The sequence below is a fragment of the Lissotriton helveticus genome, chromosome 11 (assembly GCF_964261635.1).
Source record: "Lissotriton helveticus chromosome 11, aLisHel1.1, whole genome shotgun sequence".
Classification (NCBI taxonomy): Eukaryota; Metazoa; Chordata; class Amphibia; order Caudata; family Salamandridae; genus Lissotriton; species Lissotriton helveticus.
This window is the reverse complement of record NC_136072.1, coordinates 682,529,106-682,548,569: the sequence shown is the minus strand read 5'-3', so window position 1 is coordinate 682,548,569 and position 19,464 is coordinate 682,529,106. Positions and strand designations below refer to the sequence as shown.

General features: G+C 42.1%; 1 protein-coding gene across 1 annotated transcript in view; it reads left to right on the top strand.

Annotated features, from left to right (window-relative positions):
* Positions 1-19,464, top strand: part of LOC144791091 (tetraspanin-15-like) — a 235,268-nt gene that overhangs the window by 72,915 nt on the left and 142,889 nt on the right. The window contains exon 2 of the mRNA XM_078665748.1: positions 6,677-6,862. Within this exon, the coding sequence (XP_078521874.1) occupies positions 6,677-6,862 (186 nt within the window). The remainder of the gene's footprint in view (positions 1-6,676; positions 6,863-19,464) is intronic.

The window sequence follows — 19,464 nt, the reverse complement described above, 5'->3', positions numbered from 1 at the left end:
CAGCACGGCGGCTTGAACACTTGAAAAATTCCCTAGATGGTTTTAACCAAGGAATTTTAGATTTAAGTTCAGGGGCGGCTTATATATATATTTATATTTATTTGATTGTTATCCATTGGAAATAATAATAATTAATAACTAAACTAAATCAGATGCTGTGCTGTGCTGCACCGAACACATACAACAGACTGCATTCTGGTGGAACCTTATGATTTTGTTCTTTATGATGGCATACATTTACAAAGACCAAACGTCTGATTTGATACAACTCTGCAAACATTTGTAAAAGTCTTTGTCTATAATTAGTAACTAAATGAAATAAGATTCAGATACTGTGCTGTGCTGGGCCGAACATATACATCAGACTGCATTCTGGTGCAACCATATGATTTTGTTCTTTATGATGGCATACAATTACACAGACCAAATGTATGATTGTATACCACTCTGCAAAGATTTTTAAAAGTCTTTGTCTGTAATTTGATCTTGAAGGTCTTATTAATCAGGGGTAGTAAGTGCTATAAAAATGCAATTACAATACACTACAATACAAATTAATCTACATCTCCATCCAACTAAGGACAAATAGAGAGCAGTCTCTGTTGCAAAATCCCTGAGAAATAAACTATCAGCCTGGAGCTGCAATCATCTATTTCAATTCCCCAACTTGCCAGGGAAAGTGACTGTGTCTTCACAAAAACGATTTGGCTCACTAGGCCATCAAAGATGTGAGGCATTGTCCCACCCCTGCCCCTCCGAGGTCTCCTGTTTGATAGTGATGAGCTAGTGAGCCTACGAGGACTGGAAACTACAGACAGTAACAAGCATTAGAAAAGCCAATAGGTCCTGCCTATGTAAGATCTACATTTGTTGTCAATAGTTTTTAGCCATGTTGTACAACAGCCCAACTGCTGCGTATCATGGCTGAAAGTGTAAAGAAACACTGGTTTTGCCTATGTGATCTATATAAATTAAAATGTAAACGTTTGTTTGTTTAAAATCGCCAATCTCCGAAAGTTCTTCACCGTTTGCTTTGAAATTTTGACACAACGTTGAATTCGAATAGGGGAGTGTTTTTATATACACAACGTTGGAATCCAATACGCGTGTTTTGAATATGCGTTTGTTTTTAATTGAAAGCCCGAACAGGCACATAAAATGTCAATGTTCCTTTGTTCAAAATCTTAAATCTCAGAAAGTTCTTCACCGATTGATTTGAAATTTTGACACAACATTGGATTCGATTAAACGCGCGTTTATATATACACAACGTAGGATTAGAATACGCGCTTGTCCAAAACGTGCATGTTTTTAATCGAAAGGCCGAACAGACCCTATCGATTTTGATTGCTGCGCAAAAACTACAAGGGACGCATAGAGACAATAGTCTACATATATTAGGATGGACAGTTGGTGTCAGGATGGCAGACCGGGAAGTGGGTGGACGGAGGGGGGAGGAGTTGGTTCACTTTGCAACATTAAGAAATGACGCATAGAGACAATAGTCTACATATATTAGGATGGACAGTTGGTGCCAAGATGGCAGATCGAGAAGTGGGTGGAGGGAGCGGAGAGGAGTTTGTTCACTTTGCAACATTAGCGCGTGTTTATATATACACAATGTGACAATAGTCACAAAAACATATTGTGTGCCCACAAGCATTGTGAAATTAAACATATTAGAAAAGTGCGCTTACTCTTTTTTTTCTCTTCCATTTAACAAGACTGAGCCACATCAACGCGTGGCAGGGTACAGCTAGTTAATAATAAACTGTTTTTTGTTGCAAGTTGTAGCTTGGTGAAGAGTTGTGCAACATAAGTTACTGAAAAACTATATGTGTTATGACTTTTTTTAAGAAAGGCAATATATTGTGGTTGGCGAGAGTGTTCTTAAGCCGTCCAAACAGTGCCACCTTAAGAGCGCCTGTCAGTACATCTCCAAGAGAGTCTATAGAGAAATGGTGCACTATGAGCAGTGAAGGTAAACGTTGCCCAACCCTAGCACCCAATATACCCAATCTACTAAAGCAGGGACCTCCTGTAAAGGCAAGAGTCGGTCGGGCTCCATTTCGTCCAGGTCTATCATCTAGGACTGATGTCACCTTGAACTTTTATTGTCAATAGGGATACAATGAAGTTGACACTCGGCTAACACGTCAGTTAACAGGGATGAGATCAGCATTTCATTTCACGAAGACCATGTACCATCTGCAAAATGGCAATGAGTCTCTGGCGTGGGCTGGACCAATGTCTAGGTAAAGAATTGCTTAAAGGTCCTCTGGCCCTGTGACAGCTTATGACAGTCAACCTTTGACCACTGATCTGCAGAACACATCTGCGTGTACTCAAACAGTACATTTTGTCAATATTTGAGAAATAATACAATCAAAACTCAGAATATGCACAGATACATGACTGCTTCCACTAATGTTAGGTCAGGGTTAGACCAGAGCATAACATGGGTCCACTAAGTCAGCCTGCAGCCATTGGTGCATGTGTGCTCTTAGTGAGGAGTTGGTGGTTTGAAGAGCTTCCCTGCACAGCACTGGAGTCTATACGTATACGTTTTTATGTATGTAGTACTCTGCTGAGTTATATTTAACAATGTTGTTGGTAGGTAAAATGCTCATTATTATTCATGTGCACAGACACAGTGAAAAGACGACTGGGACTTCACTTTCTATTTGAAAACACCACAACGCCTTCTTAGAGATGGGTTTCATGTGTTCTGAAAGGAGCATGAACTGAAAAGACAGGCTGCTAGGGCCTGGGGACTACGTGTACCTTCAACCTAATTTCCATGTTGCTATTTTGAAGAACACTGTTTTGCATCACATTATTCCGTCCCCTCACAACCAGTCTCAAATTGAAGGAAAAAAAACAGGGCCACGGGTGACTAAAGCTCACTGCAGGGCTCAGGTTATGTAGGGGGATGTGTTTAAATATACTAAGAGGTAGAGTAAGCAGGAGTAATGGTACACGTTCCTGCTGAGTTCACAAAATCACATGTGCTTTAAAAATAAAGTCCCATTCTACGTGTTATTGTATGCATGTTTGTTTACAATACACATGGATGCGCCGAGGCAAAATCAGGGAAGTAAATATATTGGTAAATAACTGAGTCCAACATACAGAATAAAGTCTGTCTGTTAAGAATGACAATATTCACATTTAATCAATAGCCAGTGAGCAGACTTTAAATTCATGAGCTCAACTTAGTTGTCGGCAGTGATCATGTGTAATCATGTGAAGAGTCTTTCAGTGATGAAGTACAGGTGCGTTGCGAACACTCCTCGTAATGGGGCGTTTTCCACTTGAAATAGACCTACATGTAGTCATAACAATGTAATAGACTAATGCCTGTCATCATCATCATAGACACAGAGGCGTGTTCATTCAGGAAAAAAGGGCTTGTTTAGAAACCAGCGACGGCAGCGGCAAAAGTCACTCACCGCAGCCTCGAGCAGAGCGGGCAGCCTCTAGCCACAGGCTAATAGGAGGCAAGTCACGCAGGAACAAGACTCACCTGGGACTGTGGCCATGATGTTACCCACCTCCAACTGTTACATCTGGGAAGGAAGCTGGCTCCAGCACTGCAAGCCACTGTGCACCCGCTGCATTGCCCGGCTTGTGTACAGTGAGGAAAGACAGATTCCAAGAACTATAGCGCGTGGAACCAAAACGGCGCCTCTGTGGTGGAATCACTAAAAACAAGCACTGGGCAGGCAAAAGATGAGAAAACTTTAAGAACAGGATATTTGGTTCTCACTCCTGTGATGCAGACCACAGAAGCAATGTTATTTTGTTTGTGCGTTTTACACAGTGAATCAAATGACTGGTATTTTAAGGGTATTAAGTTGCATTCATGATTGCCGGTGAACACAACAGCCAGTAACCTAGGAAGTTGTGTTCTTGGGAAAACAGAGAAGTTAAGGCGCCATGCAGCCCACTGTTCTATTTGGGTGCTAGGAAAAAAAAAGTTATTTCCTAGCACCCTCTACATTGTAACATAAATGCTGTCACTTTGAAGTCAGAGAAAGAAAAGTAGACACCATGCTCCCACAGAAGACAGAGCAAGACATCTGACCTCTGACTTTGAATGCACACTAAATGTGGCAAGATAAGGCCAAGATGTAAAGTCCTGTTTACAGGAAAGGGAGCACTCAGAAGCAGACTGTAAATAAGGTTAGGGCAAACTCAAGCTGAGCAGCGTAAAACAAATAGAGCCAGCAAATAGAAATCCAGAAAATGTGAGTTACACACCACAAATCCAATGGTAAGCAATTGGCAGAATGCATTCCCAGGGAAGGTTTCCGAATGTCCCCAAGATGTCATTAGCACACCAGACAACTACGATGTATGCTTGACTTCGACCTAAAAATCACTTTCAGAGATCTGTCTACCTTCTATTGCTGCTAACCTTCATTACCCAGAGACAAGGACAGTGTTGGGGTACAATGAACAATTGATGATATAGCAGCTGCTGTTCCTCACTACCCCTAATTAAGGGCATAGCACTAGCGCCTGCAACCCCTGCAGTGCAGGCGGTGCCCCAATCTTTTCATGAGCTCCAAATCCGTCAAGAAGGCCCCATTCTGGCCCAAGGTCGATGAATATTTGTGAGTTATGTACATTCAGGGACCCATCCTCACATTCTGCAGAGGGACCTCTGCCCCGAATTAGCATCCGTTAGGGTATATTGTTTTCCAGGTGCTACATAATCGAGACTGCCAAAACGCCACTTATCTCTCACAGAAGGAGATGAAATAGGGAACAATCTCACACAATGGACATAAAGCGGTAATGTAGCTCAACTATTCTTCCAGTAACAATGCTGCACTGCAAACATATTTCAATACATTGTCTACCAATGTACAGAGGTAAAGCCGAAATCTAATGACAGCACATAAGAAATAATCTATGAAAGACCACTGAATGACAGGTCCAGTACCATGACATAAATTAATACAACTTTTTGAGTCGTGCAAAATGTTCATGAAATTCAGGTTGTTACGGCTTGAATTGGTGATGTTGTGGAATACATGGTAAATAGGTACCCTTAACCTTGGACATATGTGTCTCATGTTAAGTTTGTTGGTCCTACTGCTTTTGTTTTGTAGAACTGTTGCTACACCGTGTGTAAATGCAAAGTGTTGAAACCTGTTTTTAATACCAAAACAAGGTTTAAATGTTGGATTTAACAAATAATGTTGTCTACTAAAAACATCATTGCTCAAGGCAATCCTGCACACAGTTTCCAAATATTTCCAGCGCTTATATAAAGTCTACTCCCCGTTCCAGAATTTCCCTTTGAGTTGAAGCGTTGAATTAAAATGTTTTACACTTATGTTTTTACTCACCTAAATGGTCTACTCAGTAACTTGAAAGTGAAGAAATATTCTACAAAGATTTAGAAAATAATTTAATATACTACTTGGTATCTTGGTTAGATTAGTTCCCAACTCTTTTCTAATACTAAGCATAAATTATCTTGATTTAACCAGTCACCTTTAAAATTGCAGACGAAGGTATGTGGCCTCAATTAATGTTTCTTTGCAGTGATTCACATGAATTCAGTTCTATTTGAGGCATCCACCATGCCCACAATAAACCCAGAAAAGCAAAGACCTTCAGCAAGCAGGCATTGGATCTACAAGAATTGTTCATCCTGTTTCTCTTCCCTTTTAAGTGTGCCCTAAGGGTTATATGTGAACTCTGCAAACCTGTCAAGCAGGATTTGACACTGTAATGTAAAACGTGATGCTTGCAGCTGCAACCTGAATATTCTGTGGCTTTTGGAGGAGCCACCTCTGCCCATTCACGTCAGCCTATTAGTTGCTCTTGGGAGCCATTTAACACATTTTCACTGCTGTTCAACGCTAAACACAATGCAAATTAGCCTCCAGGAACGTTAGGCAGGGAAATTGTAACTTTCTAAAAGTTACTATTCCTTAATATATATTAAATATCCACCTTCACTATTGAATTTGATTTGTAATAACTATTAAAATGTGTTGAATAATTTTTCTAGGTGGTCCTTTTCCTGAGTTACCAGTATTAGCATTTTAATTTGCACTGTGGTTTATACATAGGGCAGCTCACAATGAAAATAGATTTTTTCAGCCATTTGACTGCAGAAACGTAATAATGTTAATGTTTTACATGTCCCACCTTTAAATAAATACCATGCACCCTACTTTGTGGGCTGCAAGCCTAGATAGGGCTGACTTACTAATATTTGACAGGGAGATTTATTTTTACAGGTTACAGTGTATATATAAACTTCCAGGCCCGTGGGTGCATTTTGCATCATATACTAGTATTTATAGGCAAATTATTTATATCAAGAATTATCCTATGTTTTAAAAAATATTTTTGACATATTTTTCCTCAATAAAAAGTGTTTTTTCTTAAGTGTGAAGCATGGTTTGCAGATAAGTGAAACAACTAGATTGAAAAGCATTGAAGACTGAGGCACTGACATTGATAAATGCAAAACCTTTAAGGGGTGTAGCCTTTCTATATACACTCCATTTATTTTTCAGAGCTTTACAACTTAGGTTGTATGATGTATTGAGATACGTGAGATAAACTAAAAATGAATTGTACTTACACAAATATGCCTTTTAAACTTTTTCATTGAAATGATCTTCTAATTCTTTTATTTCTTTTCCAGTTTTTAGGCTTTGTAATATTATGTATTGGGGCATATGCGGAAGCTGAAAGGATGAAGCTCAAAACCGTTGATGGCATTTTCCTGGCTCCAGCTGTGATTCTTCTCCTCCTTGGAATTGTGATGTTTGCTGTTTCGTTCATTGGAATGGTCGGATCGCTCCGTGATAATCTCTTATTTCTTAAAATTGTAAGCAATTCTTCAATTTTTCTTAAGCAGTCTCACTCCATGTAGTGTACACATCCCACCACCTTCCTTAGAATGTTCCAAGTTACTTTCAGCATTGACCTGACACATGTCTAGGATCGTCTCTGCTCTACCAGCTTTTGAGTGGCACCGGCTTGCTGCAGGGTACAAAAGCTAGGAAAGAACTTCCATACCAAGGGAAAGCAGGGGATACGGCTAGCCAGAAGGAGAATTAGAGTGCAGAGACGAAGAGACCAAAGTTGGGAAAAAGGGACCAAACCTGGGAAAAAGGGACCAAACCTGGGAAAAAGGGACAGAATCAGGATAAGGGCAAAAACTGGGTAGGAGCGCGTCACCAGGGCAAGACTGTGCAGAGAACTTACGTTTTCAAAGCTCACATCCTGGATATTTAACCGAATTTCCTCTTCAGCTAGGAGGGTAATGGATAGCTTGTGCTGAAGAGGGTGAGAAGAACTTGAGGTAAAACTTGATATTAAGAGGGGTGACCAGGGTAGGTGCAGGCAGAATATGGTTGCGTTTTAGTCTTGTTTCAAGATGTGCATTCTTTACCAGTAAGCTCAGGAGAGCTACAGTATACAAGGGCTCGCATATCCACAACTTATATTTTTCCAAATTTTCTTTGGAAGGGAGGTCTCTAATACACGTGGGACTGTCTGAAATGCCACAAAAGTACTGGAATATATCATTCAGAACCTCTGGAGAATTAACCAATTTATGTGAAAATCGTTTTGTAAAATACATCTTGTGGTCCTATTTTTCTAATATGTTCACAGGTGGTAATCCGCTTAGAGGAAGTTTGTTTTGCTGCTCGCCCATAATTCAGACAGTTATTTGGGCCCCACCACTTTCAAAGTTCAACAGCTGCCTGTAGAGCATAGTTTGGGACAGCATTGACTCGATTACATCCATTAGAACAACAGTGTCTATATGTATACTCTTTGTATGTGGTGTATGTTATCCTAATCTGCAATGCTGGGGATATATTTTCACTAAAAGCACAGTTCTTCAGCAGATTGTAAAAAAAAAAAATCCTGATTAATTTGACTCCTTTTCCTGGACTGTGCTGTTACTCGCTCTACTGTTGCACTCTGTCCTTGATGTTTACCTGGTAGAGGTGAGTACTGGAAAGCATCAATGGACATTGGACTAAGAATAAAAAAGAGATGATAACAGTGGCGGCTCGCACAGGTATGAGTGGTAGGGCGGGGCATGGTGGGTGTGGGGGTGGTGGAAGTTGACAGATGACGGGTAATAAGTAATATTAAATAAGTCAATGAAACCACTTACTTTGCACTCGCCGCCGCTGCGGCAATGTGGAGAGCGCAAATTAAGTGGTTTTATTTATTTATTACTTACCTGTGCGAGCCGCTACTGGATGATAGGAGATGAGGGAGACATGCAGGCTGGATTGTCTTCGCGAAAAAGAGAGAGGAATAACAGGACACTAGTTATTCCTGCAAGGGTACGTTAAAAAAGGGACACAAGTGAACACAAATAAGTGATATGAGGTTTAAAGGCGTGGCTTTTCCAAACACATTCAAAGACCAGCATGCAAGAAATGGCAAGTAGATTATCATAATCAGCAGTTGAAGTGAATGAGCTTGTTACTGAAGGAAACCCAAGTGTGAATCTTGGCAAAGTTTCCAAAAGATTTGTCATCTTTTTTTTTAAATATATATTTTTGGGTCTTTTTTAAGTTTACAGTACATTTACATGCACATATTCCAATTTCCAAACAAAACCTTTGAGCTATCCTAGCAGTATTTAACTAAATTTCCTACCGTTAGTTTTGTGTATAGGTTCTGTGCGCTACATGTGCGGCCTCCCACTAAGTCCATAAAAACATGCCTATTTTACACACTGTGACCATTTGCACTTTGCATTTTAAACTTTAGGTATAATGTAATGGTTTACATACCTACGCACCTGAACTGTCTACTGATGTGTTGACACTTTGCATTTTAAACAATGGTTTAACTGTAATGGCTTTAAATAGCTACGCACATGAGCCGTCAGCTGATGTATGGGACCTTTTGCCTTTTCTAAGTTTATTTAAATAATGAAGACTACTGGTACTTGGTGTTTTAAACCATGTTTTATTGCAATGGTTTTAAGTAACTATGTAATCTATAAAAACATTCAAAATTCGAATCCGAGCAGTATTATAATGTGCAGAGGTGAAAGCAATAACTAATTTCCTTCCAGTATATGCAATTAAAATGTGCATGACTCTTATGGTGTAAAGCAACAGGAGGAAGTAGTGAGTACATAACCAATTCCCTCTCTTTAACAACGGCTACAAGTGGATGAGTGATGGAGTGGGGGGACAGGAATCATGGAAGGGGAAGCAAGACGAGAGGAGATGAGGTACTTGGGGCACTCAAACTCCCATATCCCACAGTGCAGCGATTGCGCGTGTCAAAGTGATCCTCTGTAGGCCTATTGCCCTCCCTGCCAAGTCATGCTCTCCTCTTCATCAGTTTCGCCAGAGGGATCAACTCCAGTTACCTCGACTGGCATGTCCTGTCCCTCTATATCGTCCCCTACATCTTCCATTGGGTGTTCCCAGATCTCTAGCATTTCCGCCCCAGTCCCGCTATGCGGTGTCGTCTGACATCATGGGCCTCTTCCCTGAGTAGCACTCTCTCTTCAGCTCTAGCCCAGTCTGTGACATCTTTCACCCAAATCTCCATCGCCGACCCCTTCCTGTATTCCCACATCAACTATATGCGTCTTTTAGCCAGGACCATCCAGAGGTCCCACACTCCGTGCCTGAGACCTGTGAAACAACCCCAGCAGGTAGGTCTCCATAGTGCAGAAAGGCAAGGGAGCACCCCAAGGTTGTGTTGAATGTATGCACCACCCCTTCCCAGAATGTTCGCAGGTGGGTGGGGGGGCAGCGCCAGGTCTTATGGCCAAAATCTACACCCAGCAATGTGCATCTGAGGCATGGTCGTGGTTGTGCATCCGTAAAAAAGGAAAGTGGATCACTATGGGGAATGCCCACTAGCGGCAGCGCTGAAGCATAAAGCGGAGTCTCTGGGGTCCTCTGCAAGCACTTTTACCAACTTTTGAGGGAGACTGCCAGCAGCGGCTAGTTTATCTCTACTACCGGACAAAGTAGTTTGGACAACAACGCTCCTTTGTGAGTCGCCAGCCCCACCTGACCCAGTTACTCCTGCTGGGCTCTGTTGACGCACTTAGTGACCCACTTGGCATGCACTGCCAAAAAATACAATTCAAAATCTGGGGCTCCCAGGCCTTCCTCCTCTGGGGGTTCCGGAGGACTTCCAGTGAGACTCTATGGCTGCTGCAGTCCCATTTCAGTTCCTTAAGTATTGTCTAACCGCTGTAACCTGGAGCCTGGTATTTTAACCAGAAGATTAATGACAAAATACAATAGTATCAGCAGCAAGTCCATTTTGGACAGCGAGAACCAAGCCTTGATGGGCAGCTTCAGGGATCTCCAAAAGAGGACACATGACTTAAGGGACCTAAGAGTATTCCACCAGCTTAGCCTCCTGAAAGTCTTCCTCCGCGTGGAAGAAATGTATTCCCATGTACCGGAAAGTCACTAAGACCTGTTCAAGTGCTGTGGCATAGTCTCTGGCCTCTGGATGCCTGCCGTCATGGGGAAAAAGTATGTCTTAGATTTATTGACCCCAAGGTCTGAAATTGTCACAAATTCCCATATAAGGCCATTGCAATCACAGCTCCCATTGGGCGCTTGTTAAGAAAGAGCAGTAAGCCATCTGCACACAGAGATGATGTGTTTCCAGACCCCCACTGTCACCCCAAAGCCTGCTCCTTTTTGTCGGAAACGTTTAGCAAGCAGCTCAATAGCCAAGGCAAACAGGATAGGGGATAGCAGGCATCCTTGCCTAGTGCCCCTGTAGACATTATATTGTGTGGAAATAGTGTGGCCGGTTTTGACTTTGGCAATGGGGGGGGGGGGAGAATATAGTAACATAACCCATTTCACCCAGGGCTCTCTCCGCTCCATCCGAGCATGACCTCAAAAAGGAAGCTCCACCTGACCGAATCGAAGACCTTTTCCAGGTCCACTGACATAATAGTAGCGCAAGGATGGAGCAATACGTCCTGGGGATGAAGTACATGGTAAAGTTTGCCAGGGTTAGAGAGGTGCTGCTCCATTCCGGATGAACCCTTTTTGGTCACTATGTATGACTGCTGGCATATATGGGAGCAATCTGAGAGCCAAGATCTTACTAAGGATTTCAGTCATAAACTCTTTATTCGGATTAAAAAATCCATAAAAGTAAAGCACATCTACAGTACATAGTAACTTAACCACAACATATGGTGGTAAAACTATAACGGATATACCTACTGCATAGACTATTAATCCTAAAGTGCATACAAAGTTCTGTAATCCTTTTAACATGTGTGCAGAAATAGCATAGACAAGTAAATATATTTAAAATCATCACCATATCATAATCAAAACCTGGCCATACAGGCTACAACATAAGGCCAGTTTAAACGTCATCTTTATAAAAACATTAAAGACAAAAATTAAGTACAATAATCAATAAATACCAAAGATAGCATAGTAAATAAAAACATAAGCACAGTTTGATCATGTTCCATATAGTAGTAAGAGCCGTTTGAAGCAGCTATACCGCCAATCTCATTCATGTTAGTACTTAAAAGCAAGGTTATTCCATTAGGTAACCGATCTGGAGGCTAAACGTTTTTGTCTGAACCTCTGTTTATTCGATAATAATAATGAGACTGCAAAAACAAGAGGTTGTCTGACATCACTTGCCGTTCTACAGTATATAAACCCCAGGTTGCTGCAAAGCAGTAAGAGCCACTTCCTCCTATACCTGACATAAGATGGGCAAAAGATAACAGCATGAGCAATAGTTTCAGACACCTGGGGGCAAAAAGGGCAATTCCCAAGAGAATTGTTGGATGCATGTCGCCACTTAACTGTGGCTAATTGAAGAGGCAGTGCCCCAAACTGAATTTGCATTATAAAGTTCTGGCTGAGGAGGTTCGATCACATCTAAATATCCTTCTGTGATTTAACTTCTTTGGGATCAAGGAAGACGGTGGGAAGGGAACCCACCCAAGCGGAGCCCATAAATAAATTATCTATTTATTGCCAATATAGATATTTGAGTGCCTCTTTTGAAAACCATGAAACTGCTGTAGGGGTAAACCAGAAATCCCCACACCCCATCCCACTCAATTGTCACCAGATGAGCCTAAACCAGGGAATTCTGGAGGCCCCTGGTAATCTCATAACATCCTCCAGACCCTGCCTATAAGGCAATAGTGATGAAGCCACCCAAATCAATGGCCAGTACAAGATTGTTCTAAGATTCACTTTGTCAGAGAGTGGTTTAAGCCCAATGTCAAGACTCAAAGGGATTGGAGGGGTACTAACCGGGAGATTAGTAAGAGGTGGCCTAAACCGATTTTCAGCTGTTTCCAAACTGCTAACATCCATATGGCCCAACAGTTCCTCACCATAAGTGGTTACCAAAGGGTTTGAACATTGTAGATTTGCAATGGGGGGGAGATGCTGGTCAAAAAGAGGAGCCCCGTTGGGACCTTATAATACCCCCTAAAAGTTGCTCCATCTTGAGTACGCACTTTTGAATGTGTGATGTCCAAACAAGCTGATCTGTGATCGTGATCCCTAGGTATTCAAATGTGTGGATACCTTCCAGAGAGACGTCCTTCAGAGTCGGGGGGACGAGAAGTACAGCAGAGGTTTAAAACCATGTACCTGGTTTTGCTGAGATTGATTTCCAGGCCTCTGTGTTTGCAGAACTATCCAAATTGGTCCAAAAACATTTGAATCCCAATTAGAGATTTAGAAATCAGAAGCGTATCATCCGCAAACAAGATGGCCTGAACATTCTTACCCACAAGACAGGGGGCTTCAATATCAGACAACCCAAGCTGTCAAACTTAGTCATTAATGTATAAGAGGATTGGAAGTAGCACTTTTAACATGGATAAGGGCCGGAAAGCAGATGTGTGGAATCACTGTTGAATCCCTGGTGGATGCAGGCAAGGAATCCAGTCTTAGGGATTCAGCAAATAGTGACTCCAATTGGGGAGCTGGAGCCTCAGACAATGAGGGGCAAAACTCCACTAATGGGCCATCAGGGCCTGGCATTTTCCCAGAAGCCATTTCTTTAACGGCTACTTTGATCTCATGAACCGAGACTGGGCCACCCAAGGTTTCCTGGACCCCAGGGTACAGCGCACACAGGGTAATGCCGGCCAGAAAGGTGGTCAGGGGCTCTGAAGTGAGGGGCTCCAGTCGCCCAAAAAGGGCTTCATAGTACTCCCGAAACTATGCATTAATCGCTTTGGATGAGTAGAGCAGTGTGTCATTACTATGGTCCGACAGAGTATGCTCCAGATATTCCATGTAGGTCCCATATTGACTGAGTCTATTTGAGCATAGAAAGATATCCAGCCTAGTATGTAAGTGGACGGTTGAAGAAATCGACGCAGCGCCTGCCCGCAGCCTGAAAAACTGCTGCACGCCGTGTCCTGTGCACTGATCTCTAAAGACTGAGGTCACCGTATTGACCCCAACGCAGGCCCTGCTGTGCAGCTAAAAGAATCGCTGAATCGCTCGACTGCGGCTAGAGAAATCGTCACAGTGCCTGTGTGACTACCACAGAATCGACCTCCCGATCATCTGGATTTCCATGTATCGCATCTATAGACCAAGTCTACATCACATGCTGGGGCTGCAGTAAGAAACTGAGACATCACCTCCCCGAACAGTAAGAAACCAATGCATCATCACCTTCCCTGCGTGGCAGTAAGGAACTAACACATAATCTTCCCTGGAGCAAGGAACCAACGCATCACCTTCCCTGCATGTAAGGAACCAATGCATCACCTTCCCAGGAGCTTTTTTTACTTGTGGTTTTGACACATCCCCGATACTTTGTGCTAAAAGTGACGCATCCAGTAGTTTCCTATGGACAGAACTGGTATGTCATTCTAAAATTCATATTTTAATATCTGTATTTTATTTATTTATTTTTTATTTTGAAAGTTTTATAGAGCGCGAACAAGACCCTTGCGGATATCAGAGCACTTTACAATAGATGAGGTTAATTATATAGTTCAAGAAAGCAGGTAAATCAAATAAACATAACATCTTGAGCAACATAAAGCAAAGCAATAAGGTTCGAAAACATGCGAGTCCGGGTGCGTCATGCCAATGTCAAATACAATGATTGGGTCGACTAGTTGGACCCTTGTCAAAATAGAGAATAATGGTGTGGGTACAAATGTTCTCAAAATTTCCTTAGTCTGTGTTCAAGTGAATTTTGTCATAAGAATCGCTTTTACTTCCTTTTTGAAAGATGCTGTGGAGGAGTTCAGTCTTATTTCTGGGGGTAGTGCATTCCAAATCCTAGGCGCCATTCCTGAGAAGGATTGTTTATATGTTTTCTGCTTGTTGAATCTTTGTGGCTTCAGTATTAGGTTTTCCGCACTTTGTGTGGATCTCATACCACCAGATATTGTCAGTTTCTGTGTGAGATAGCTAGGTGTATTGTGATGTATGGCCTTATGCGTCATGCACGCTATTTTCAGATGAATTCTGGCTTCAAATAGTAGCCAGTTCAAGGATTTTAGGTCTGGGGAGATGTGGGACCTTCTTTTCGAGCCAGTGATGAGTCTCGCTGCAGCATTAATAGAAGCTTTTAGGGGGGCTGTAGTAGCTTTGTAGTAGTATGTTGGATTTTTGTCGTTTTAGTCTTGTTTGGTTTACATAAATATACTTTATTTTTCTACACTGGTGTGGTGTCCATTTGTGGTATTTTCACTGTGTTACTGTGGGTTACATACAAATGCTTTACACATTGCCTCTGTAGTTTAGCCTGACTGCTCTGTGCCAAGCTACCAGAGGCTGAGCTCAGGCAAACTTAGGTGTGTACTTTACTGATCCTGACTAGAAGGAAGGGCCCCTACTTGGACATGGTGCATACCTCTGCCAACTAGACAGTAGCGGCTTGCACAGGTAAGAGCAGTGGAGTGGGGCGGGGTGAGGGGCGGTGATGCGGCGAGTACAAAGTAAGTGGTTTTATTGATATATTTATTTATTTAAAATTACTTATCCCATCTGTCGACTTCCTCCACCCCCCACCCCACCCTACTGCTCTTACCTATACGAGCCACGACTGCAACTAGAGACCCCCAATTCTAACATCTGCCCTTTTTCAAAACATAACGACCCTCCTTGTCTGTTATGGAGTGAGTGAGCTCAATGGGTGTCCCCGCCATGATCAATATAAGCGCTCCTCTGGCATAGTAGGAGGTGGCAAACCGCTGTCCCTGGGGGAAAAAACTAGATCACCAAAGTGGCCTAGACGCAGCATGCACTGTGGATGCCCTAAGGCTTCTAAGTACACAATGGCAAATAAAATATAGTGCAAATAGTCAAAAACATTTCTTCAAAATACAAATGTCTGCAATTTGTACAAGAGAAACGCAAAACTGTGGTTTTCACTTCAACTGAAGAGATTTAATGAATTGCTTGTAGGCTTAGTGTCTTGTTTACATATGTTACATCACGCTTGCTGATGAGACAAAACTGACATCCTCTGTAGTAAAACATATTCATGACTGTAACAAGTGAACCAATGCTTTTCGGGTGGAAATCACCCTTCGTCAGGGGTAAATGTATTTTAAAGATATTACTGATCACATATGGAAAATATGGGAAATAGCTTCACAGGTTCCGACACAAAAAAACAAATCTTGCATGACTGTAGAGCCAACTGCCAGATTATGGCATGCTTTGTGCAATAAAGCAAGATAGGCATGCCAGCATCAACAATAGAGGAGACTGAAGTTTGAGTGCGGTAAGCAATTCCTGATACAAAAGGGAGCAATATGCTCTATGACTCGTGAGCAAGAAAAAGGAAAAAGAAAAAAGACTAAGGAAAAAAGAAGAATAGAACTCAAGGCAACACCAAGTTCCAGCATGCACTTGTGGTGATATACCAAGTGTACCATGAGGGATGTGTTAAGCGACTATACCTGTGATGTAGCATGAATACCGCGCAACGCTCAAAGTCATACGAATCACGCTAAACACAAGTAGTTGTGCTGGTATACTAAACTATGGTTAACACATCGTAAGCAATGTGAAGCGCAAACCTTGAAACATACAATCATTGACTCAGAGTGTGCCATTAGAGACATGTCAAGCGACTTTAACTATGATGTATCATCAATAGCATGCTAAATCGTACGAGTCACGCTGAACACAATGTGGAGCAAACAATATGTAATCCCTATGGGTCAAAAAAACATATTACACCATAGGGGTTCTAGGTCTAAAATGCAGTAGTAAGAAACTACCAACCCCCGAGTGAAAAGGCGGAAAAACATATACTTGAAGAAATATACGGCGGCTGTAGCCTCCAACTGACTGTGCAGTTATGTACCAAAGGCCCTAGAAGATTAAAAAGAGTGAAAGTGAGTAAAAAGCCATGTCACTGTGGTTCTGAATATATAAGCAAAAAGAAAATGGAGCATACCAGACTATTCATGGGACTCCGAAGCCAACTATGCCAACGTGACACCAACATGAGAAAGTGTGTCTTGAGCATTAAGCGGAGCTGGTTAATAAGCTAATAAACAGTGACATCAAGGGCCAGTGAAATCGGTGTATGCACGGCATGCCACAACATAGACAAAAGACTAAGTAACCCAAAGTGATGAGCTATAAAGAAACTTTAACCCATGGCTGAGAATGTGCGGGACTACAAACAGATGGGAAAGTGATAGAGATAGGACAGTGAAAATAGGTTAAAAATTATGTCATAAAAATGCATGTCGTGTCCACAATGGCAATGACTACATTGTATACATTACTTGGAAACACATTTTCTCAGTACCTGTACTATCAGTTGAACAAAGACAATGGCAGGGGTAGTTAGCCCCATTTTAAAAATGATTGCCAAGTGCAATCTTTGACAGAAAACGGTGTAAACAAAATGATCCATGTTTGCAAGAAGTCCTAAATGCAAATGAAACTTGACAATGCATTTTAGTCGACTGTATGTGTAGCATAACATGCACAGTGATACGAAAAGTATTGTAGCATGCACACCTGTTAGCCAGTCAGTGTCATAATGGGTTGGAAAACAACATCAAAGGAAAGACAACCTGTGCAGTATATACATGAGATGTTGTGCAGTGCCGTGTGTCTATGATGCATGACAGCAAGATTACTCTGACAGCTAACAAAATTTAATAGATGCATGTTGTATTCAGAGAGGAGTTAAAGAAAGCAGGACATTTCCAACTTGTTGTTCAGGCCCATGGGGATAAGACAATCCAAGCATTTAATCCAATGCGTCTCACGTTGTGATAAATGTTTCTGATTATTGACTTCTGGATTCACTACTATGATTTCTAACACCGTGAATCTGAGTTTAGCAATGTTGTGATTATTATCCATCAAATGAACCACAAGAGATTAGTTACTGTTCTTGTGTCTGATCATACTTTTGTGCTCAGTAATGTGCACCTTGATGCATATTTCAGTTTTGCCTACATAGATCAATCCGCACAGACACTTGATCGCATATACGACTAGTTGGGAATTACAGTCTGCGGAATGTTTTAGTTGAATCAGTTTTCCAGTGTGTGGGTGATAAATGGTGTTGTCCACGATGACATTGCCACAGTGTGTCCAATTATGACACCTCTTCATACCTTTAGTGTGGAGTGACCTAATTCTGTGAAGGTGATGATAACATTTCTATCAGATTCGGAATGTGTGTGTACGCAAATAGGGGTTTATTCAGCTAGAGACCTTTGAAGTCCGATTCAGTTTGCAAGAGTTCCCAATGGTGCGCAATGATCTGTTTGATGGTGTTGAATTGGGTGGAGAATCTGGACATGAAGACATCCAATGCTGGTTTCACGGCTTGTTTTTTATAGAATAGTGTTGAACGATCCAGAATGGAAGTGCGTTGTAATGCAGTTTCCAACACATCTTCAGGGTGCCCCAGTTTGATTAAACGGTTTTTGAAGTCAGTGAGTGTCTGTGTGCTGACATCAACATCTAATGTGATCCATTTCACACCTATGAATTGTGAGAATGGTAGGTGCTGCTTCAACGAAGGAGGATGAAAGCTACTGAACAGTAACATCTTATGAACAGTGGGGTTTTTAAAGACTTTAGTGGAGACACCCAGTGGAGTAAGCGCAAGCTGAACGTCCAAGTAAGTTATGTTATTCTTGTGGATAACCTGTGTGAATTAGATCCTGGGGTTCTTCAAATTGAGATCTGATATCTGTTGTTCAAGCAAATCCCTACTGCCTTGCCAAATCACAAATATATCATCAATGTGCACCAGATGTCAGAATTGTAAATGAAGCAGTCCTTAAATTTCTACTCGAGCTCGGCGGAGAAGGGTAGGTCTGACTACGCGGACACAGGAGATCAGAGCTGAACCCCTAGGCTCATCCCTGATGTTTTGTCCCGCCGACCCCTCATGTGGCACATAGTCCTTGACCATTAGGCATAGGAGAACCCACAGAGGTAACTTAAATCATACACATGACACTAGCATGTTTCCCTTCACTTTGTTAAGGTCCTGATGAATCGCGGGTGACTATACCCACTGCGAGAAACATGTCGACCATCTTCACTCTTAGTCTCATCTAGGGTCACCCGACCTAACCTGTTGACACCTAGCGAGCTAACCCCACTTTTTTAACTGCAGCCAGGGGACCCCCAGAATAAAGTGAATTCCGGTACCCCTTGCTACATTTTTAATATCCCTCACGCAACTACACCTTGTCCTGCCCACACACCCCCACCTCACCATAAGGCTGTTGGATAAAAAGATCTCCGCCAAAGAGCCCCTCGTTGAGGTGAGCCCGTCGGGGATTGCACCGCCTCCCCAACGAGGAGCAACCGCCTATGATGAAGCATGACACCCTTCTGGGTGTGTGAGGCAACTACATCCAACAAAATGGATGCCCCAGGGTGTTACTCTAACACCTTTGGTCACGCCAGTTAAATCTTCCCTAGCTCTCCATAGGAACAGTACAGCAACCCCCCTTTTTGTTTTTCCGACATGAAAAGGTTGGCATAACCAAGAGCCCTGGAAAATCACATGGAAGTGCCACTCTTCTGCAGAAAGTGTCCTTCCATACAAAGTAACTATGGAACAAGCAAAAGTGGAGCACTTCTAACAGGAGAACTTTAAATCGCTTGAACCTCATCTGAGTTGGTCAGTGCCCATTCCGCAACCTTAATACCTTCGTTGTGTGGTATGAATGTATACAGTGAAGCAACATCTATGGTACAAAACCACCATTGCTCCATGCCACCTACTTGGGGTAGTGCCAGATGCTTCAAACATTCTGTGGGTCTTGGATATAGGAGCGCCAGTTTTGCACAGTCGTAGCCGGTCGATTTCTCCCTGTAAGATGAGTTTCTTCTAACATAGCCACTTTTACTCCTTGCCGCTTCTAATATATATATATATGGATGTTGTGACATTCAGCAGCGGATCCGATCCCCCTAATGTTCCAGGACATAAGGGTTA